The 22,398-nt window shown below is 44.8% G+C and overlaps 4 protein-coding genes across 7 annotated transcripts; 2 read left to right on the top strand and 2 right to left on the bottom strand.

Annotated features, from left to right (window-relative positions):
- Window positions 1-1,023: 1,023 nt before the first annotated feature.
- LOC119557401 lies at window positions 1,024-5,547 on the bottom strand. 4 transcript variants are annotated; one of them, XM_037870147.1, is made up of 4 exons: window positions 5,530-5,547; window positions 2,150-2,312; window positions 1,904-2,089; window positions 1,024-1,555 (listed from the first exon to the last, which is right to left on the bottom strand). In XM_037870147.1, exons 2-4 carry the CDS (start codon window positions 2,264-2,266, stop codon window positions 1,376-1,378), a joined length of 483 nt encoding a protein of 160 aa, XP_037726075.1. In that variant the 5' UTR covers window positions 2,267-2,312; window positions 5,530-5,547; the 3' UTR covers window positions 1,024-1,375. The 4 variants fall into 4 exon arrangements, with proteins under 4 accessions (XP_037726075.1, XP_037726074.1, XP_037726077.1 ...); XM_037870146.1 differs by lacking the exon at window positions 5,530-5,547 and adding an exon at window positions 4,431-4,535; XM_037870149.1 differs by lacking the exon at window positions 5,530-5,547 and adding an exon at window positions 4,425-4,439.
- A 3,435-nt stretch (window positions 5,548-8,982) lies between these two features.
- LOC119557400 (peptidoglycan-recognition protein SA) lies at window positions 8,983-10,383 on the top strand. The gene is made up of 3 exons (XM_037870145.1): window positions 8,983-9,511; window positions 9,848-9,966; window positions 10,028-10,383. Exons 1-3 carry the CDS (start codon window positions 9,201-9,203, stop codon window positions 10,210-10,212), a joined length of 615 nt encoding a protein of 204 aa, XP_037726073.1. The 5' UTR covers window positions 8,983-9,200; the 3' UTR covers window positions 10,213-10,383.
- A 218-nt stretch (window positions 10,384-10,601) lies between these two features.
- LOC119558066 (putative ATP-dependent RNA helicase BoYb) lies at window positions 10,602-14,434 on the top strand. The gene has a single exon (XM_037871235.1). The coding sequence runs from the start codon at window positions 10,620-10,622 to the stop codon at window positions 13,929-13,931; it is 3,312 nt and encodes a 1,103-aa protein (XP_037727163.1). The 5' UTR covers window positions 10,602-10,619; the 3' UTR covers window positions 13,932-14,434.
- Window positions 14,435-14,931: 497 nt separating this feature from the next.
- Window positions 14,932-22,288, bottom strand: LOC119558065 (DNA-directed RNA polymerase II subunit RPB1). Its single transcript, XM_037871234.1, has 4 exons — window positions 22,208-22,288; window positions 18,713-20,956; window positions 16,401-18,645; window positions 14,932-16,303 (listed from the first exon to the last, which is right to left on the bottom strand). Exons 1-4 carry the CDS (start codon window positions 22,286-22,288, stop codon window positions 15,204-15,206), a joined length of 5,670 nt encoding a protein of 1,889 aa, XP_037727162.1. The 3' UTR covers window positions 14,932-15,203.
- Window positions 22,289-22,398: the final 110 nt, after the last annotated feature.

Below are 22,398 nucleotides of genomic sequence, written 5' to 3'. Positions count from 1 at the left end.
TTCTCCTCGTTTTAAGTCGGTTTTTGTATATATTTCCAGCAAGCAGAATGCAGAATGCAAAATGCAGACAGCAGCGCATATAATGTAATTCTTTTTTTTTCGATAATCATATCTTAAAGCTTGATATATATTTATTAGGCAAAACGTTTGTGTGGTCGGCGATCGATGGAGGGTCAGTTAATTGTTAATGAAGAAAAATGCTTAATTTATCGTAATCGATTACCCTTTTCTTTTATATTTAATACTTGCGTGTACTTCTCTTAATTACTATGATTTTTTTTATTACACCTAAACCACTTATTTGTGTTTACTGTATATGTACATTAGTAGTTAAACGCGAAGAACGCGGCCTTTCAGCCAGCATATAATAAAATCTGCGCCAGATGGAGCGAGATGTGTGTTTTAATTCTTAGTAATTTCAATTGATTTTTTGTGTTTAGAGAATCTATTTCTATGAGAAGACAAACAAAGATGCAAATTCTATTATATATTATATTATATAGTAATTATTTTATAGATAACTAATTTAAAATATATTCAATAAAAACTATAAAAATGAATAAAGTTTGTTGTCTACTCAAGGGAAGGCTTTCTGCTAAAATGGGGCTGAAATACTGGTTTCTCTTCTGTTTCAATCTTTAAAAGTATTCCCCTTAAAGTAATTTATTTACTTTTTACGGAAGGAATATTTAATTTATTATGCTTATTTTTTGGCTACATTAAAGTAACAGCTACTTTACAGCTGTTAACATTTAATATGCGGCCTAAAAGAATGCAACACTTTTTTAACCAAACTGAATAAAAATTGACCCCAAAAGTATGCTGCACTTTTGAAAATGAAAAGAACAAATTGATTACACTAGCCTACAAAATTAAGTCGCAAATCTTACATTTTTTTAAGTCGCCTTTTATTTTTTTTATCGAACGTTCGTGTTTTCTATTCAGAAAATAAGAATTGTTGAAAGAAATATCCTAGTTTAACCAAACCGCAGAAGCACAATGAAATAGAAACACCGAAGAAAATGTATAGAAAAACATTTAGACACACATTTTTATTCGAATACATGACAATCTGTTTGGTATAAAAGAAAGTGAGACAAAAAAAACTTGTATATATCGGTAAAAGTATAAGTAAGTGTAACTAGCGCCAAAGAACGTTTCACAGTACAACAAAGATATCGCCGCTTGGCACCCACTTTCTGTATTCTGTACATCTATATCTATCCCTGGGCTCGCGCCTCCTCCTCCTCATCGTATGGCCAATGGTTAGATGTGGGAAGAACAAATGCTTCGAGATTGCGGATTCCACTTGAACACTCGCCAAAGGGGCGGGGAGATTTGCCGAGTGGGCGGGGTGGGTTTGTTTGGTTGGTGCTTAAATGCCGCGGTAGGATCGGTGGGCCAAAAAGGCGCTGATGAAGTAGAGCACCGCATTGACCAGGCCCAAAATTCCGGCCACCATATAGGAATCGTGCTTCACGTCGCGTAACCTGATCAGCAGGAAGGTGGACGAGGCCAGGATCAAGATGGCGGCCACGCTGTGGTAGATCAGCTCCTGCAAAAAGGAAAATATGTATTCAAATACAGTTCTATTTTCAAGGTCTATAACTATTATTTATAAGCCTTTTATATACTATAACTACTGCAATTTGCTGTATTGTCATATATTATTACTCATGGATCGTAAAAATGTCTTCAAGTTGCTTGGGATATTAGAGTACACCTATACTATAGTATTTTTTAAAATTCCTAACTGAGTAGTATTAACTGATTTGTTTGAGAATACAGTGAAAAAGTAGTTTAACACCATGCAATTATAGTTATTTGAATTTTATAATGCTTTCCAGAATGCGAATGTTTGATTTAAGGATCTTTTTCAATGATATTTCCGGAGCATACTCACATAGATCGTCTTGGCAATAATGCCACCCGTGCTCAGCGACGTGAGACAGGCCAGGAGTAAGCAGAACGTCCCTATCATAAAGGTGACGCCCATGAGATAATGAAACAGATCCTGCTGGCCGTAGTAATATCTATGGAAATCCTGGAAGTTGTACGCCAGAATTCCCACAATGGCGGCACCGATGATCTGCGGCAAATCAATAATGATTACTTACAAATGAAAAGGTGTTTTTAATTTTTAACTCACCAGCTCGAAGAGCTTGAGAATTCCGGGGAAGGTCTTCAGATAGCCCGTATTCAGGACAATGTAGGAGGTGTTGGTGGTGCTGGTGGTGGTGCGGGTAATGGTGACTGAGTGCGACATCTTGGCTTTGTTTCGGTGGTTCTCTTTGGGGAGTTAAAGGTGGGGTCTGGAAATTAAAAAAGGTGGTTAGAAATGATGGTAAGTTATGGTGGAATGAGTTTTAGACATCGTATTATAGATATATTCCAGGGATTTTTATTATTTCCCCTTTTTTAGGATGTAGACAAATAGATGTTTGGCCTTATATAGTCTTATCCAATTTAAATTCTTTAATGTTAATATCTAACCTATATTTGTCATAGTGAGTATATTTCACTGGTGATTCACATGTTTTGTATTCCATGAAATGATAAGTAAATATTTTGAACAGATCTCCCAAATATCGTAATTCATATGGCATGTTTTTTTTGTTCTGTTGGCCAGCTGTTACAAATCGAACGCCCTTGCCACGCCCATCGATCTGCACAGTATCCATACAATGTTTGTGTATTTTCGGACATCTATTTGTTGCTGTTTTTGTGTTTTGGATTTTTTGCTTTTTGGTTTTTGTCTAATTTTAAAACAATTTTCAATGCCGGCCTCGCGAGCGAACGAAACTTGGGCAGGCGAAAAAGCGCCAAAAGCGTTATTGAAGCATCAGTGGGAGAATCGGAAAAATCTATTTACTTGACCGTCGACTTTCCACCCTGCCCCATAGTCCCCCCCCTTTAAACAAGTCCCCCCTTTTTCGGGGATCGGCAGCGAACAAAATATATGAATCGCACGTCTATATGTTCGCCTAGGAGAATACAGATACACATATATGCCAAAACGTCATGAACTTTATGGTCTGCTGCCTGCTGTTAGTTGGAAAAGCTGAGAAAATCCGAAGCGAACCCGAAATTGGGGCACACACTTAAAGATACAGATAGTGTGGGCGGGGGATTAATGGAACACATTTGCAAATTCTTCTTTGCAAAGCTTCATTTTCTCTGTTCGAATTGATTGATTCGGGAATCTGTGGGTTGTAAAGACTTCATTCTGCCTTCAAAATGGTGTCCAATTTGTTTACCATTAAAACGGAAACCATAGTTCAAATACAAACAAATAAAAGTTTATCGCTGTGCGGACAATTTAGTTTATATACCTATAAAATATACATTTATTAGGATTGTAATTGTTTTATTGCCAAATGTTAAACTTCTTTATAAATCGTTTTCAAAATGTTTCCGAGTTTTAACGCTCATTTTAAAAATTTTTCAAGTAGTACCTGATAAATGTATAGTTCTAATATATGAAGCTTTTGATAATATCAATATACATATTTATAGAATCCATAAACAAGGTAAACAAAACAAAAAACAAGAAAATATGTTGCTTAGAAAAGCAAAACCTCGAAATCAAACGTGCTTTACAAGTTCAGATGGGAATGTAATGGGGTTGGATTTCAGAACTCAGACCTTCCTCAAAATCGACGACGCATTAGTCGAGACAAGACGATGACGCCATCGGTGACGCAATTGCCACAACTTACAGACAATGCCGATGATGCTCATCAAAATTCACAGAAGTGGTATTCCAAGGGGATGGCAGGGGGTGTGGCCCCAAATTCCAAAGCGTAACACCAAAACCAAAATCAAAACACTAAACAAAAGCGACAAAAAACAAGAACCATGTGCGATACTCAATGAAAACAAAATATTAACCATTTTGAATGATGATTAGGCGGTGGATTTCCGCTGAAGCATGGAATGATATCATAGTCATATCATGATCACAATATATATGCTAACCAACTTGGGCAACAGGTTGTTTTGGGCCCTCGAAGGTATTTCCGTTGCCAGAAAAGATGAAAAAGGCCGCTCTTAACCATTTCTAAATGACAACATCCAATCAATATAGAAAATGAAAAACACGCCTGCTGATAAGAAAATTTTTACTTTTGCACTCCCCAGCAAACACGGTTCGCATTCGTTTCGCGATTTCGACCTCTGGAAATGATATCATCGCTGCCAATAATAATGCAGTTTAATGGAAATACTTGTAGGAACAAATAGCAACACTTTACTGCACAGCAAAGTACCGAAAATTCAAATTCCTCGCGCTTTTCCAACATATGTACATACAAAAAAAAAAGGAAAAAAAAAAAAAAAAAAAAATTATAAACACATATAGTCCCAGCGAAATGAATTTTGTGTACCTCTATATATCTATAGCTTTCGGTGTGTGTAGATCTTACTCTTACTTTTCTCAAAATTCGGCGTAGGACTTTTAGTCAACTGGTTTTTCTCGCACTTCTCGACTTTTGCGTCTTTTCGCGCGCACGCTGCTAACGAAACTGAAATCGAAACTGAAAAATAAAAGCGTTTGCTGCCTTAGTTTCTGCGTCGCAGTCGACGCAGCCGGGAGCGAAAACAAAACAAGAGGTAGCAGCAGGCTTCCAGACGGACCAACTGCCTCCCGACCCAGCGGATGCCCTGGAAAGCTCTGCGAGGTAGGTCCCCTCAAGTAGAAATCTTCAGCAGATTCAAGTGAGAATTAGATTAGAATTGGATTAGAAAATATACTTTTAACAAACAGTTTTTAGTTCAAAAAATTCAGAAAATGTTATCATATGATTCAATAGTCAACTTCCTGTTTCCCTAGTGTGCTACTAATCTTTTTACAGTTCTTAGTCACTTCCCAAAAAGCGCAGAAACACAATCAACATAATAAGAATTATTTAAATGACGAATGTAGTTAAAAAAAAGAAAAGAAAATGTTTTAAGGTATACGGTTAACTCCCCTACACACAAAAAAATGTCAGGTAATATATTTTAAAAGTTAAATGGTGCCAATCCACCGAATTGTAATTTTTACAAAGAAAATAGTGACTCTCACCAACAAAATATACACACCTTACCAAATGGTAAGCAAATTTTTTAAATGACGAATGTAATCAAAAAAAAAATGTTTTTAGGCATATGGTTAATACTCCTATAAACAAAAAAATTTTAGGTAATATATTTTAATAGTTAAATGGTTCCAAACCACGGAATTGTCAATTTTACCAAGAAAATAGGTACTCTCACCAACAAAATATAACGTTCTACCATTTTATGGTAGTTGTACTATTAAATGGTAAGCAAAAAAAATAGTAAATGGTAAAATATACCTCAATATTTTTTAAATTTGTTGTAAACTTTTTTTTACAGATACGAAACTATACGGATTGGTCAATTTTACCCATACAATTTTTATAAAAGTTCTAAAGCATCATACAAAAAAGCTGTTGAGTTACCAGAACTGTAATTCTAGCTCTAATAATTGTCATATGGCACCATAGTAAACTCTGTCTCACTCACCTTGGCCCAGTCCAAGCCACCCGACGCCGATTCCGTCCAGGGTATCCGCAAGGCAGTTCAGCCAACGCCAACAAGTTGCGCTCACCGAAAGGCGGCGGCCGCATTTACTTGGCTGGCTAGGCTATCGCGGTATAAATGACGCCTGACGTCATGATGTCATCGTGTGAGCGGCAGAGCGCCGGCCTGGCCAACCTTAATATTTGTAATCTTCAAGTGCAACTGGGCCCCGACCACGCCCCTTTCCTGAGACCGTTCATTATTAACCGCCCCCCGATTGGCAATTAAAAGGAAAGGAACTGAACTTGGCAGTTGGTGGTGGACTATCAAAGCTCATCAAACTTTTCCTCTGACTCAGCGCCACCTGAGTGGAGAGCATATAGAGTGGGTGAAGGCGAAAGAGAGTGCACTGCAAGAAATAATTGTGAGTTAGTGTCGCATAAAAAAGGTTTAAGATAATAAAAAATTATTAATTATAATGGGTTATATCAAATAACTCTTACAAAATCAGTAGTAATACGTATCTAATTATTATCTATTCAATAAGACTGCATAATTTTTGTATTTCCAAAATGTACATAACTTAAAACTTAAAATTAGAGACCAAACAAATTTTATGTTTAAAATCTAATATTATAAAGTCAACCTATTCAATATATTGTGAGTTATTAAGGGTATATCAGTAAATCAGTAGTAATAGATAACGATTATCTTATCTATCTTTTTTATAACTGTGGTATATTCAATTACACCCCATAGTTTTTATATTTCCAGAATATATATATAATTCAAAGTAATTCAGTTGTCAAATTAGTTCGATCGTTTTGCGTGTACCATTGAAATACTGCGAGAGGTCGATGAGTAATGCTGCGATGGTGGAGATGACGCCGGGCAGCCCCGCCCCAGTGGGTGGCAGTTATCAGGCAAACAGTCTTTATCAATAACACAAATACAGCACAATGAACGAAAAACAGAGCTCATCAAGCTGGTAGCGTAATGCACAAGCAATGCGGATCGCCTTCGGAGGAGAACCTTAAGGCATGCAAATACTCACCATGAGTAATGGGCAATTTATAGACACTGGGCATCAGAATAAAGCTCTCCGGATGAGGGTCAATTATTAGCTCTATGGTTAAAGAATTGTTGATCTTTCCTGGAAATTATTCACTATTCTATGCAGAAAGATTGAATCCCAAAAAAACTCAATGTTAGTTAAGTAGGGAAACCGTTACAAGACTTTATAAAATAAAAACTTAAGTAACATATTTAATATTCCCATTGTTAATATCCAAAGTACTTTCATGTCTTTGACCATAAGTTGAATGGTCTATTCTATATGAACAATACAAATGTAGGCCACCTTAAAAACCCGCCTTTATCTTCCATTTTAAGAAAGAATATGATTGTTATTATCCATTAAGCACAAAAGGGGGACATAAGCACTTCGGTTTCTCCTTTTTTTAATTCAATTAATTTCTGCTTGAATGAATGTTCGACATGTCGGCATGCAAGGTGCGTAAGCTTTTATAATTACGAAAGGGAGAGCTAACAATCCCCATCACTTCCCGGGAAAAAAAGGTTTTGACCAATTTTCGCATGCCCATTCTGACCTTTATTTGCATTGTGACAACCAAAAAACTGAGAAATCTGGGAAGAAAATAGGGATTCCGATTTTAGTCAATTCTCCTTTTTTGCGGTTTTTCAATCATATTTCATCCAAATCAAGGCGTACAGCTGAAAGACCGACTGTTTTGAGCAACTAACATCCTCAGCTAACAATCCCCGTCACTTTCCGAGAAATTAATTTTTTGACTAATTTTCGCATTTTTTATAAGGGCTTACATCATAATTTTTTGCGAAAAATGGTCAAAATTAAAATTTTTTAGGTTTCAATGCTAGTGGATAGGGAATTTAATAACGAGCTCAACGAGGTATGACACTTCTTATTCTGACCTATTTTTGCATTATGACAGTCAAAAAACTGAGAAATTGGGGCAGAAAATAGGGATTCCGACTTTATTCAAAAACTCTCTTTTTTTGCGGTTTTTCAATCATATTTCATCCAAATCAAGGCGTACAGTTAAAAGACCGACTGTTTTGAGCAGCTAACATCCTCAGCTAACAATCCCCGTCACTTTCCGAGAAATTAATTTTTTGACCCATTTTCGCATTTTTTTATAAGGGGTTACATCATGATTTTTTGCAAAAAATGGTCAAAATTAAATTTTTTTAGTTTTCATTGCTAGTGGATTGGGAATCTAATTACGAGCTCAACAAGGTATGACATTCCTCATTCTGACCTTTTTTTGCGTTTTGACAACCAAAAAACTGAGAAATTAGGGAAGAAAATAGCGACTTCGATTTTACTCAAAAATTCTCCTTTTTTTTGCGGTTTTTCAATCATAGTTCAGCCAAATCAAGGTGTACAGCTAAAAGACCGACTGTTTTGAGCAGCTAACATCCTCAGCTAACAATTCCCACCAATTTCCGGGAAATTAACTTTTTCACCAATTTTCGCATTTTTTATAAGGGGTTACATCATGATTTTTTGCGAAAAATGGGCAAATTTTTTAAGTTTCAATGCTAGTGGATAGGGAATTCAATTACGAGCTCAACGAGGTATGACATTCCTCATTCTGACCTTTATTTGCATTATGACAACCAAAAAACTGAGAAATTAGGGCAGAAAATTGGCATTCCGATTTTAGTCAAAAATTCTCCTTTTTTTTGCGGTTTTTCAATCATAGTTCAGCCAAATCAAGGCGTACAGCTAAAGGAACGAATGTTTTGAACAGCTTACATCCTCAGCTAACAATTCACATAATTTTCCGGGAAATTAATTTTTTAACCAAATCTCGCATTTTTTATAAGAGGTTACATCATGATTTTTTGCGAAAAATGGGCAAAATTAAAATTTTCTAGGTTTCAATGCTAGTGGATAGGGAATTCAATTACGAGCTCAACGAGGTATGACATTCCTCATTCTGACCAATATGACAACCAAAAAACTGAGAAATTAGGGAAGAAAATAGGCATTCCGATTTTAGTCAACAATTTTTGACCAATTTTCGCGTATCTTATACAGAGTTTTGTTAATAATTTTTAAATGATTTGCTCTTTTAATACTTATTAAATAAAGAAATACGAAGTGTTTTTCAGCCAAAATTAAAAACAAAAAATTACCTTATCCATGGAATCAATTCGAGATTGTAGTGTATCAAGCGTTAAAGCGTAACCAGATCAGCACAAGTTCGCAAATCAGAAGAGCTGTGAATCATGATCAGTACGAGCTTATCTGTAATTAAAATGGATTATTATAAATATTCATAATCTACGCTCCAGCGCCACAAACCTTTTATTATTTCTGGGGTAGCGTTTGTCACTATCTGCAATTCGGAAATGCCAACGCAGATCGGTTTGCAACCTGTTTTATATGGTTGTTTGGATTTTTTGCTTTTCGAGATTGGTACATAAAAAGAACCGAACAAAGAACGCGGGGATCGAACGATCCAGAGATCGGCAGATGGAGATGGCCAGTGGATGGGAGTCCCCTTTGGTTCTGGGGGATCGTAAGCTCTAGATTGAGTGGCGAAAGCTCAGATCGCTGGCGGTGATAAATCCCACTGATAAGCCGCAGAGCGCAGTTCTCATCCGGCATTAGATCTTTGTACATCATGTTTCCCGCTCGCTTGGGTTCGCTTCTTTTCGTGGCTGCCGTTGTGGTGCTTCTGGGGATCACCGTGGCTTCCGTCTCCGCCGGAAAGCCCCGTCATCCAGCGTCCAATTGTCCGCCCATCAAGCTTAAGCGCCAGTGGGGAGGTAAGCCATCGCTGGGCCTTCACTACCAAGTCCGTCCCATTCGCTATGTGGTCATCCATCACACGGTCACCGGCGAGTGCAGTGGCCTGCTCAAGTGCGCCGAGATCCTACAGAACATGCAGAGCTATCATCAAAACGAACTGGACTACAATGATATCAGTTACAAGTAAGAATGGTATAATAATATGTATGTTTACTTGAGTAAGCATCTTTTATGCTTTGAGAACTTATAACTAAAACTGTTGTAGTACGTTTTCATATACATATGTAGAATCTGAGCTGGGGGTTTTTGAAACCAATACCACACGAATCAGTTAAAGTTATTGGAAATCCGTAGTTGATGAAGTACCAAGTTATATTTTCCAGGAACCGGGCTTTAGCCGGATGGGGCTTTAAAATTACTAATTTTATGATATTGCAATATATGTAGCATCATGTTTTGAGGTCTTAGAGGTAACTACATATGTACATATGTACCTACGTAACCGGTGATCTCTTACAGCTTCCTGATTGGCAGCGATGGCATTGTTTACGAGGGCACTGGCTGGGGATTGCGGGGAGCACACACCTACGGCTACAATGGCAACGGCACGGGAATAGCCTTTATCGGCAACTTTGTGGGTGAGTTCCAAGCGTGTGTCCTCCTCCAGCTGGAGCACTATATGTCCACCATCTCCGACAGATAAACTTCCAACGGATGCGGCTCTGCAGGCGGCCAAGAATCTTCTGGCCTGCGGGGTGCAACAGGGGGAGCTGAGCGAGGATTACGCCCTGATCGCCGGTTCCCAGGTGATCAGCACCCAGAGTCCCGGACTGACGCTATATAACGAGATCCAGGAGTGGCCGCATTGGCTCTCGAATCCTTGAAAAATTCATGTGATTGTAATCCCGCTAAAATATGTGAAACTTCTCGATAACCGATTGGCCGAAAGCTAGACATAACAGTTATCTTTGTTTTCCCATCTATCGACTTGCACTGGAAAACTGTTTGCCTTCGTTTTTGTGAAAAATAAAGATTACTTCTTAAAGGACTAAAAATACAAATAGTTTATTATATTCTAAATACAGGTGCATTAAGTATTAATTTTAAAATTTCAAAATATAACCCCATAACTAGCTGCCCTACCAAAAATTCCTGGAGCAAGCAGTGCATAAAACTGCAGTTTCGATTGGCCTCCAAAGATTTTGAAAAAGACGCCCAAAAGCTTATCGATAGCACACTCCAGTCGATTTTGGAACATTCCAGTCTCCATTTCACGCCGGTATAAAGATAAATGCTGAATATAAGCGACGAGAGATTGGCCCACATAATGGAGATCTTCGATAAGACCTGGAGCACCGGGAGCATCTGTTCCTCGAGCAGCGGCGACAAGGACAGCGAGGTGAGCGGAGGCTATAGTGTGTACGATGTTATCCGGCCACTGGTGGCCATCAACTGCTCCCAATATGTGGTGGCCCATGCAAAGGGCGAACTGCATCCCGTTCGCCATTTTTCCGAGGTCGTCCTGCTGGACCACATCCTGGAAATGATGCGGAAGCTGGGCCTGAACCGACTGCTCCGCGTGCAGAGCTACACGTGGCCGCATTTGATCGGAGGAGCTGGTCACGGCGCGATGATTGTGGGTGCACCGCGCAGTGGACGCACCTTTGCCTACGTTCCAGCCGTTTGCCATGTGGTCTGCAAGGCCCTCACCCAAAACAGGGACCAGCTCAAGGATCTGCCGCCTGGGGCCTGGCAAGCCGATCAGTATGGTCCCATGGCCCTGATCCTGGTGCCCGATCTGCAACGCGTTCAACAAGTGAGCGCCATGTGCCGCGCCATGCTGCGCAAGGCTGAGAAGGAGGAATGGCTCACTCTCTGCCTCACCGCTCCCTCGTCCAAGAGTTCCGAGTTCTTCCTGAAGCTTCTGAACGGAGTGGGTTGCATGGTGGTCACTCCTTCCCAGCTGGCCTGGTTTTGGCAGGAAAATCCCGGCCTCATGCGCTTCCCTTGCCTCCAGTTCCTGGTCTACGATGACGTGGACCTGATGTCCGAGGAGCAGCTGGCGACTGCCCAGCAGGTACTGCTGGAGGTCATGCCCCTCACACACTACCCCCAAGTGGTGATGGTCTCCCAGTCATACAGTCCCACGCTGATGGCCAAATTGAGATCGGTCAATGATCATCCGGCTCTGGTATTCGGGGATATACTGGAGGCGGCCCTGTACGGCGGAGCACGCATACGGATTTCCCTGCTCCGCTCGGCAGCTAAGGCCCATGCAATGGTTCAAATGCTGCAGCAGTGTCCTCCCGAGGATTACCGCACGGTGATCTTCTGCATCGATGACAGGGATATGCAGCGCGCTGTGGCGGCTCTGGAGGATCGAGGCTACGCCTGCCTGCCCTACTACCAGACTTCGGACCTGGAGGTTCTCGAGCAGGTGCACAGTTGGAAGGCCAACACCCGTGGCGTGATCCTGCTCTGCACGGACCACTGCCCGGAGGTGATCATCAGGAATGCGCACACCTTGATCCACCACAGCCTGAGCCAATCGTGGAGAACGTTCAAAATGCGTCACCTAGTGATGTCCGACAACCTTAGGAATAGTCTGGCGCCGGCAGCCAGTGCCGTGCAAGTGCCACTGCATTCGCTGGTGCTCCTGGACCACAGCAACCATCGCCAACTGCCGCGTCTGGTGGACTTCCTTCAGCTGCACCAGGAGGTGGATCCCGCCGTGGTGGCGGTGGCCAAGGACATACGCAAGGAGATGGGCCAAGCGAAGTGCGTACAGAGTGCCTTGTGCGATCAGATCCTAATGACGGGCCAGTGCTATGATCCCGTCTGCGAGGCTCGTCATTATGTGGGCCATTTCGATAGGCGTCCTGCCCACATGCCCGCGTCCGGTGATGTGAAGGTTCAGCTGGTCGATGTCTACTCGCCGACGCACTTATGCGTTCGCCTGCTGGAACACCTGCCGCCGCAGGGCACCTGGCAGGTACTGCCCTTTACGGGGGTGCAGGAGATCCGCATGAAGCTGATGCAGCGCAAAACGCCCCGACGTTACTGGCCGCCTGTGGTGGGTGTCATCTGTATGTACCACACCACGTTCACCAAGGAACGCGTGCGCGTCCTGAAGGTGGCGCCCATAAAAAACGTCAACTTTGTCCAACCCAATGTGCCGGTGGTACTGCAGGCCCTAGACACCGACACGCGCATCTTTTCCACCACTTCTGAGCGACTGTTTCAGTGTCCGGAGGCACTGCAGCGGGAGCCACCGTTGTCCTGTGACCTGCGGCTTCTCGACCTGGTGCCGTACTGCGGGGAACGCAACTGGACTGAGGACGATTGCAAACAAGTCAAGTACATGCTGACCCAACTGCCCAAAGATCACTTTCTTCAGGCTAAAATTGAATTCGCCGCCGCAGGCACACTCTTCGCCCGTGAACTGGTGGCCATGGTGTATGCAGACCAGTTCAAGTTACATTTGCGGATTCTGAATCTTAAAAAGAATCTGATCAAGACCACGGTGGCCAGAAGATGTGAGCAAGCTACTGGCATGATCCAGGAATTCTTCGAGGAGGTGTTAGTAGAAGAAGTTGCAGAGAAGGTTCAGGTTCCCGAGGAAAATACGGTAAACAAAGCAGAGGAAACAATTGAAGCTGAGGTGGTGGTGGAGCAACAGCCCCAGGTGGAAAGCCAACCCGTCAGGAGCCAAAGGTGTCAACGGCTGATAGAGTTAGCCCTTAAGATGGGCAGAGAGAACGAACTGCGGGAGCAAGAAATGCAGTCTAAGAACACAGATGCACAAGGTAATCAGATGGCTGGACCTGTCATCACCACCACCACGGAAGCTTCCAAACCTCTGTCTAATGAAGACCACATTGCCGATCTGTTCGATTGTATGATGAACTGCACCCTTATGCAGCTAGAAGATGAGCAGGAGTCGCCAAAGGATCCCGACCAGAAGGTGACCGATCCAGTTGACTTTCTCAAGCACGCGATCAACAATGAACCTACTATTAAACGCAAGTCAAAGAGAAGCAAGGCGAAGGGTGCTCCTCCAGCCGAAGCTCCACCAGCACCTAACCATTTCCAGGGGGAGATACCATTGCAGCAGCCGCCCAATGTGGTGCGCCCGTCGGTGAGCTACTATCAGACCGTTACCACCTTGGAGTTGCAGGTATCCCTGCCGGAAGACGACCACGAGTACAAGGCTCTGCTGACCGGGGCACAGATCTTCTTCAAGGCAACCTCCAAGTCCTCGGAACTGATCCAGCAGTTCATTCTGACCCTCAAATTTCCGTACACCACACTGCGTCATTATATCCGCGGACGAACCGTGTATATCAGTGTCACCAAGTCACTGGCCTTCATCGATCCGCTCGCATTTGGCGAGTACCGGTTCCTCAAGCCCAATCACGACATGTTCGGCAAAATAGAGAAGCATATTTCGAAGACTCACACCAGATTTGCCAGGGCCGTAAAGAAATTCGTTTCTGTGAAGCCGACAATCGAGGTGGAGGAAGAGAGCGAGGAGAGTGAGGACGAAGAGCAGGATTTGGACGATATTGAGCGTGTGGACTCCGATAAAATAATGTGCGACTAAATGTGCCGGTAGTCGAAGAACCAACAGCCTTGCATGTGAACCATACCATTCCATTTAAAACATACACTTCTAAGACTGCCCAGAAAATCAAAACTCCTCTATGAGGGAGATAACTGAAAAATACACAATTTTTATACATTTCTACACTAAAAGAAACAGAACATTTTAAAACTTCTTGAAGCGACAAATAATACTCAATACACAAGGAGTGTAAGGAGCAAGAGCTTCGCTTGTGAACCTACCATTCCATTTAAATCATACACTTCTAAGACTGCCCCAGAAAATCAAAACTCCTCTATGAGGGAGATAACTGAAAAATACACAATTTTTATATATTTCTCAGAAACTCAAAACTCAGACGAATTATACTCAGCCTTTCGAATCTGAATGTTACACATAACAATATCTTTAAGATTTAACGATGTTTTATACCTATTGAAATAGGGTATAAATCCAACTTGTGAAACATAACATGAAATAAATAAACTTGTATCGTTGGGTAATTTTTTTGTTTTTATTTAATATTTTTCTACGTGTTTTTTGTGTCATTTTACAAAAAGTTTTCGGTTTTGGTCGTAAAAATATATATGAATATATAGATAGTATATGTATGCCTGCGGTTATATACTTATATACGTAGTTACGAAACTTCTGGCTGCAGACATAACTTGTGGGTGTGGGCGATAACATTTTGCTTGCGAAAACAACTAAGCGGGTTTATTTAAAAAAAATAGGATATTTGGAAAACGCTACATGTAGTGTTTGGTGTTTACTGGTTGAATCCCGCTCTCGAGTTATCCCATTTCTTTTCTCCTCCGTACTTATGAACTAGGGTCTTGCCACTGACTTTAGGCCAGATTAATATAGATATAGAAACGAAAAAAAAATCCAAGTCTGTTGCAAAGAAGCTTTAAAATGAATAAACCATTGCATCCATTACACCTCGAGCAATTCGAGCTTGTGCAAGTATGAATAGATTAAACTGTTTTCTCTTAAACTGTTTGAAAAATGTTTACAATTATTGTTTTTTAATAATTATCGGTTTACCAGAAACTTAAACTAAAACCATTAAAAGTTCTGCACAATCTAGTTGAGGCTGCTGATGCACAGCAAAGAATTTAATCTACTGAATGACCTATCAGCTGTTTGCAGACCTCATTTAATTAAATTCGCCCTATCCCCGACGAGGACGATCGTAGTCGGTTCCTAACTACGACTCGACCTCCCCGGGGACCGCGCCGTGCTGGGGGAGCTACCCCCGTCCTCCTTTCCTCAGTCGTCGCTCTCCTCGAACGTGGGACTGCTGGGCGAGTAGGCCGGACTCGTGGGACTGTAGTGGGATGGCGCCGTCGGCGAATACATCGGCGATGTGGGCGAGTAGTTACGGGCCGTCGGCGTGTACGTTGGCGAGGTGGGGGAGTACTTGGTGCTGCTCGGCGAGTAGATGGACATGTTGGGCGAGTACCTTGGACTCGTCGCCGAGTAGGTCGATCCAGTGGGACTGTACTGGTTCGATGGAGAGTGCTGCGGCGAGCTGGGCGAGTACAGCGGAGAGGTCGGGGAGTACTTGGGCGAGGCCGGCGAGTACTGCGGTGATCCCGGTGTGTATTGCGGTGATCCTGGCGAACCATCGTACGACGGAGACGGCGGCGAGTACGTGGGCGATGTCGGCGAGTACTTCACCCCCGTCTGCGAGTAGGCCGGCGAGGCCGGAGAATAATGCGGCGACGCTGAGTAGTTCGGACTGGTCGGAGAGTACGAGGGTGTAACTGGCGTGTAGTTCGGACTCGTTGGCGAGTACGAGGGCGATGTGGGCGAGTAGCAAGGCGACGTGGGCGAATACGAAGGACTCGACGGTGAGTAGGATGGTGATGTCGGCGAGTAGGATGGTGAATTTGGTGAGTAGTTGGACGAGCTGGGCGAGTACGCATTGCCCGTCGAGTAGAGGTTGCTGCCGCTGCCCGCAAACGATGGACTTGACTGGAATTGCGATGTGGGCGAGTATACCGGAGATGTTGGTGAGTATCCGGATGAGGACGGCGAGTAGCCCGTCGACTGGGGATTGAAGTTTGGCGTTGTCGAGGCGTAACGTGGACTTGCAGACGCGTATAGTGGCGATGTCGGCGAATAGTTCGGGCTCGATGGCGAGTAATTGGGTGACGCACCGCCGGGCGACGAGGCCGTGTAGTTTGGACTCGTTGGTGAATAGGAAGGAGAAACGCTCGGCGAGGCAGGGAAGTACGGCGACATCGAGGGGCCCGGTGAACTGGGCGACGAGCCCGGATGAGCTGGCGACCAGCTGGGCGACATTCCGGAGGCATCCGAGGCCGCCGAGGGCGAGAAACTTGGTCCGCCCGGAGTCATGGCACTCACTGCAAACACAAGAAAGAAAGAGAAGGAAAACGTTAGGTAAGAACGTCCAAATATTGTGCAGCAAACCCACAACATGGCTTGATATAAAGTACTTACCATGGCCTGGCGGAGAGAAGTAACGCGGCGTATTGCAGTTGACCCACGGCGTCATCGGTGGCGTCATGCTCGGCGTGGATCCACCGCCAATGAACATAGAGGCGCCGCCAAGCATGCTGCTGCCCAACGTGTTTGGGATCTCGATGCCGAAACGACACTTCTCCGCATCGAGCAGCAGGTCGAAGCAGCCGGTGCCCATCTTGGGCAGCTGACCCATAATAATGTTCTCAGACACGCCTCTCATGGGATCCGTTTCCGCGTGTGCGGCAGCATCCATCAGCACGTCCACCGTCTCCTCGAAGGAGCAACGCATAAGGGCACCAGTGTCCTGTCTGTTGATGCCGTGACGGGTGATGGCCATCAAATGGCCCTTGGCGGTCATCACATCGCACAACAGGGCCAAATGACGGTAGTTCACGTACAGGCCGTAGAACTGCAACACGGCGTTCATCTCCTTCTCGACGGATTTTCGCACCGCCTCGATTCCAAGCACCTGGAAGATCTCGCAGATGTCGTTGGAGGATGTTCTGATTGGGTCCACGTCGCGCTCAGACAACACCTTCATCATCGAGGTGCCGTCCGTCTCGAGCAGCCATTCACCAATGGCCTTAAACTCTCCAGTCTCCGTGATTACGATACGCTTCTTGCTGTCGGTCTGTGGCAGATGCATGTACACCTTGCCGATGGCTTCGATGCCCTGCAGTGTCATGTCCGACAACATGTTGGCCTCAATGCAACGCAAGAACATGTCGTCTTCCATCTTGTCGACGGCCTCGTCCTCGTCCTGGAACTTATTCTCCTCGTTGTTCATGATCCTGATGCGCAGCACCAGCTTGTCAGCATTGTCGTCGTTGAAGATGCAATTGAGATCCTCGCCGAAGCCCACGTTGATCTTCTCGGCAATCTGTTCCATGGTCAGCTTCTTGTCCGTCATGCGCTTGCGATCCAACTCAATACGGAGCAGCCAGGGCGAGATGCGTGTGGGATCGAAGTCCGGCATTTCGTAGTAGACATTGACGAACTCCTGATCCTCGGATATCACCGTTCTCTGCGGATCCGGGTCGTAGTAAATAGCCGTGTTGGCCGTGACCTTGCGCAGCGTGGTATGCTCCAGACGGCACAGCACATTCTTGGCCTTCTCCGCATCGCGTGCAGCTCCGCCAGTAAGGAATACGGTTAGAGACGGAGCCTTGGGCTTCTTGGATATATTGATGATCTCCTTGAGACGCGGCACACCCAGTGTTACGTTCTTCGAGGACACACCAGCGAAATGGAAGGTGTTCAGTGTCATCTGGGTAGCAGGCTCACCCAAACTCTGGGCGGCCAGGGCACCCACCATCTCACCGGGATTGGCCTGGGCCTGCTGGAAACGCGTCTCGATTTCTCCGATCAACCACTCAAAGGCCTCTGCGGACAGACGGAACTCCTCCGATACGTATTTTGTGCACAGCGTTGAGCGGATCAGGCACTGGAACAACAGCGTGGCGTTCTCGTTGGCCTGCTTCGAGATCCGATCATTGCCAGTCACAATAACACACCGATCGAGCAATCCCTTGACGCCCTTGATCACCTTCATGGGCGAGAGATCCGTGGGCAGGCGCTTGTTGATGTGGAAGATCTTCTGCACATTCCAGATCATACGCTGCAGGTTGCACGGCAGTACCACTTTGGAGTCGCCGTTGGGGAAGATTTGTCGCAAGCTGTCGCGATCGGTAACCAGGCGATCCCACTCCGACTCCAGTTCCTGGATCGCTTCGCTGCTGTCGGTCACCTCCTTGATCACATCGTCCGTGAACACCTTCCTCATGTATCGCTCGTTGCTCCAGTCGAACTTGAAGCGCTTCTCGAACGCCTTGTTCGACAGCTTAACCGTGGGCATGTTCTGGAACTCTACCAGCTCGCCGCACAGACCGTCCTCGCCGTAACGCAACTGAATCAGCTGGCCCACCGAGTTACGCACTGTGCCGTCGTAGTTGACCATCACCGACTCCATAGCCTTTATGAGACGACGCTGGATGTAACCGGTTTCAGCTGTCTTCACAGCGGTATCAATGAGACCCTCACGACCACCCATGGCGTGGAAATAGAACTCCGAAGGAGTCAGGCCGGCCAGATACGAGTTCTCCACGAAACCACGGGACTCAGGACCGTAATCGTCTTTGATGAAGTGAGGAAGAGTACGCTTGCGGAAACCGTAGGGGATACGCTTACCCTCCACGTTCTGCTGGCCCACACAAGCAATAACCTGGAAGAAAAGTAAAACACTCGATTAAAAAATCAGATCAGAGTAGATTCTCTAGTCAAGAACTCACCTGAGAGATGTTAATGTTGGAACCCTTGGAACCGGACACCACCATAGCCTTTAGATTGTTGTATTCTGTGAGCGATTTCTTTGCCGACCCACCAGTCTTGTCACGAGCATCGTTTAGAATACGGTTCACCTTGTTCTCGAAAGTCTGACGCAGAGTGTTACCCGGCGTGGGCTCAAGCTCCATGTTATGGGCCTTTTGGATAACGTTTATCACGTCGTCCTTGGCCTTCTTGATGGCCTGCTGGATCTCGTTATAGGTCTGCGGATCGGCAATGGTGTCACCAATACCGATACTGTGGCCCTCGAGCAGCAGCCAATTGTTGATCACGGTCTGAATGTTGCCGTAGAACCGACCGGCGATCTCGTGGCCGAGTTCCAGGAAACAAATATGCAGCAGAGAACCGGCTGAAGTACCGAGCGTCTTTTTGCACAGAATGCCCATGATGAGTTCGCCGTGCTCCACCATTACCTTGGTGTCGCCGGGCGAGATCCACTTGTAGGGTCCGTCATCCTCCTCGTCGGGATGCGTAGAATGAGTGCGTATCATGTTTACGTTGCCGGGGATGATCAGGGAGAAGATCTGCTTGCCCGTCCACAGGGGACGCGGCTTTAGGATGCAAGGCTGCGGCATTTTGCCGTCCCACGTAGGCAGGAACATGAGCAGATTCATCACCTGCTCGCGCGTGATGAACACATCGCGCTTGGTCATCTTTCGCACCGCAGTCAGGGTGTCCTGCACAATACCCATGACGGGCTTGTTCGCCTGAGGTGTGATGATCTGTCGGGGTGTGATGTGAATGTTTTCCACCTCGGCACGCGTCTCCATGGACTGCGGGACGTGCAAATTCATCTCGTCGCCGTCGAAATCGGCGTTGTAGGGCGATGTACACGAGAGGTTCATGCGGAACGTCGACCAGGGCAGCACTTTCACCCTGTGCCCCATCATACTCATCTTGTGCAGCGTGGGCTGTCGGTTGAAGATCACCAGATCGTCGTCGCGCAAGTGCCGCTCCACCTTGTAGCCGCACTGCAGATGCAGGTCAGAGGATTTTGGATGGAAGCGAAGATCGATACGCTCGCCATTGTCGCGCACAATGTACTTGGCTCCCGGATACTGCGAGTTGCCTCTGCGCACCAGCTCCTGCATGCGATCAATGTTGAAGGGAGTGACCAGCTCGGGGAAGGTCAGGTTCTGAGCAATGGAGCGCGGTACACCGACCTGATCGATACGCAGATTGGGATCGGGGGTGATGACAGTACGGGCGGAGAAATCCACACGTTTGCCCATCAAGTTGCCACGAATCCTGCCCTCCTTACCCTTGAGACGCGCCTTGATGGCTTTAAGCGGCTTGCCCGATTTCTGCATCGCCCTGGGCATTCCGGGCATATCGTTGTCCACCAGCGTGGCCACGTGAAACTGCAGCATCTTGATGTTCTCCTGGATCACATGCGCCGCCGCTCCACTGGCCTCGTTCTTGCGTAACTCATTGTTCGCCTTGATGATATCGGACAGTTTGTGGGTCAAATCGTCCTGATTCTTGGCTGCACCGAACATCACAACCGCCGGACGTACAGCCAAAGGTGGAACAGGCAGGACGGTTACGATCATCCAATCGGGACGCGCATACTTGGGGTCCATGCCCAGAATGAAGCACTCCTCGTCGGTGATGTGCTTAAGGATCTCCCAAACACGCTCTGCCGACACCACAATCTTCTTCTCCTGCGAGTCCTCGTTGGGATGCTTCCACTCGGCGGTGAGATCGAGTCCTGTGCGCCGGATCGACGGCTGGTAGTGACCGCAACCGCCGTGGCCGGGCTTCTTGTTCGGATCCGGCTGCTGGTTCTCCTTGGTCAGGTCCATGTCCTCGCCGCCCTCGCAAATCGTCTTGCCCTTGCACAGATCATAGACGTAGGCCAGACGCTTACGCGGCTGACCCTTCGACTTCATCACGATCTCCTTGATCTTCGGATTGTGCGGCGAGACCAGCATTTTGGAGCAGTAGAAGCACACGCAGCGCAAGATCTTGATGGTCTTGGTGATGAAGCCGATGTGGAATACTGGCTTGGCCAGGTCGATGTGACCAAAGTGGCCGGGGCATTCGGTCATGTTGCCGGCGCACGTTTGGCAGCGCGACGTCCTGTCGATGACGCCCTGGCGCGGATCCATCAGACCGCCCAGCTTGGGGCGGCCACCCTCCATCGTTTCCGCGAACTGGACGCCGCCCTCGGTAACGGACATGCGGCGCTGTAATTAGGAAAAGAGTTCCGTGAGTCATTAAAGATCGAATCGCCATATTTCTGTTATTTAAAGGATAGAAAGGGGATACTTCTGGAACTTCATTATTTCTAGTCCTTTAAATTGGTTTGTCACGATAGTTGTACATACATGCTTTCTGAAGGACTTGTTGACTAAGTTCTTGATCAAGATAGATTTATCATATTCCTCCTTGCTTAAAAACTTCGTCCTGTTATCCATTTCATTTTTTTGTCACAAGTTGTATTATTATATAAGATACATGGTACAAATAATAAACATAGATATTTCTTGGAATTGGTCTTTGGAAATTGATTTTTACTTTATAATAATAGTTTGTTTGCATTAAGTATTGTTATTGATTTCACTAGAATTAAAAGTTCAACCATTTTTAAATTTTAAGGGACCAAATAAGTTATCTGTTTTACCAAAACACATTTAAAAATAACTTTTTCTTGGTATTTAGTAGTTGATTAGTCTATAAACCATTATGATAAGTAAACAAAAGAAGTGAGATTACTGGCTCCCTATACTAATATTGCATTTAATGCTTCGTCAATGTGTCGATAAATATCTATTACTAATAAGCAATTATTTAAGATTTGCATTTTACCACAGTTTTGATTATTATCTATGTATATAGTATGTACTTCTAAGCCAAACGAAATAAATTGAAATATTGAAAAAGTCATAATAATACATTATATTCCTGGATAACGTCCTCGACACTGAAATTTAGAAAATTTCCAAACATATGCCTAGATATAATGGTATTTAAGCACTCCATATAAGTACATCTTGTAATAATAGAGAACTGATCTTTATATACTTAGCTTATCCCTGAATTTTCTATATATAGAGGATCGACCAATTAATGATCCTCATGACATTAGATTAAAAAACCGTTGTCCTTGATCTTTTCCCCCTTTGGATGTTGAGTTTTAGGCGATTATGCATATTATTATTGTCAAATACCATCATAGGGATTTTGCTTTCTATTTAAAATCCCTATCCTTCGATAAAAATCAAGCCACTTTGATTTAACCCCGAACAAAGGGCAACAAAACACATTGGGGGAGTCATGTGTACATTTAATAATATCCATTTATTTGCATATATTATGTGTTGTGGGCGATTGCGAATTTTTTTGTATAATTTTTTTTTGCATTTGTATTCTCGTTTACAAAATTTTCAATTTTTTCAATATGGCGTCTGAGGGAGACTGAGCTGAGCTGCACTTACAATTTCATCAGGTGACAAAATGCCGAACTGTACGCGCTTCACCTGCCGCAGCGGCGCCTTCGAGTCCGTGGTGGTGCTCATCCTGGTCGGTGGTGGCCACTAGCCACTAGCCACGAGCCACTCGAACGGAATTCGAGATCCCAGAAAGTGGGGCTGCTTTTTGTGCCTTTCTGCTGCGTCGTCACACTTTT

Source organism: Drosophila subpulchrella, chromosome X (assembly GCF_014743375.2).
Source record: "Drosophila subpulchrella strain 33 F10 #4 breed RU33 chromosome X, RU_Dsub_v1.1 Primary Assembly, whole genome shotgun sequence".
In the NCBI taxonomy this organism is placed as follows: Eukaryota; Metazoa; Arthropoda; class Insecta; order Diptera; family Drosophilidae; genus Drosophila; species Drosophila subpulchrella.
Note: the sequence above shows the minus strand (reverse complement) of the source record. Positions and strands in the feature narration are given on the sequence as shown.

Excerpts from the sequence above, each read along its gene's own strand:
- LOC119557401 (XM_037870147.1), bottom strand. The coding sequence starts at position 2,266 with ATGTCGCACTCAGTCACCATTACCCGCACCACCACCAGCACCACCAAC. Across the intron at positions 2,090-2,149 it reads TTCTCAAGCTCTTCGAGCTG|ATCATCGGTGCCGCCATTGT; the intron begins GTGAGTTAAAAA and ends GATTTGCCGCAG. Across the intron at positions 1,556-1,903 it reads TTATTGCCAAGACGATCTAT|GAGCTGATCTACCACAGCGT; the intron begins GTGAGTATGCTC and ends TCCTTTTTGCAG.
- LOC119557400 (XM_037870145.1), top strand. The coding sequence starts at position 9,201 with ATGTTTCCCGCTCGCTTGGGTTCGCTTCTTTTCGTGGCTGCCGTTGTG. Across the intron at positions 9,512-9,847 it reads TACAATGATATCAGTTACAA|CTTCCTGATTGGCAGCGATG; the intron begins GTAAGAATGGTA and ends GATCTCTTACAG. Across the intron at positions 9,967-10,027 it reads CTTTATCGGCAACTTTGTGG|ATAAACTTCCAACGGATGCG; the intron begins GTGAGTTCCAAG and ends CATCTCCGACAG.
- LOC119558066 (XM_037871235.1), top strand. The coding sequence starts at position 10,620 with ATGCTGAATATAAGCGACGAGAGATTGGCCCACATAATGGAGATCTTC.
- LOC119558065 (XM_037871234.1), bottom strand. The coding sequence starts at position 22,288 with ATGAGCACCACCACGGACTCGAAGGCGCCGCTGCGGCAGGTGAAGCGC. Across the intron at positions 20,957-22,207 it reads TTTTGTCACCTGATGAAATT|CGCCGCATGTCCGTTACCGA; the intron begins GTAAGTGCAGCT and ends TCCTAATTACAG. Across the intron at positions 18,646-18,712 it reads CCAACATTAACATCTCTCAG|GTTATTGCTTGTGTGGGCCA; the intron begins GTGAGTTCTTGA and ends CTTTTCTTCCAG.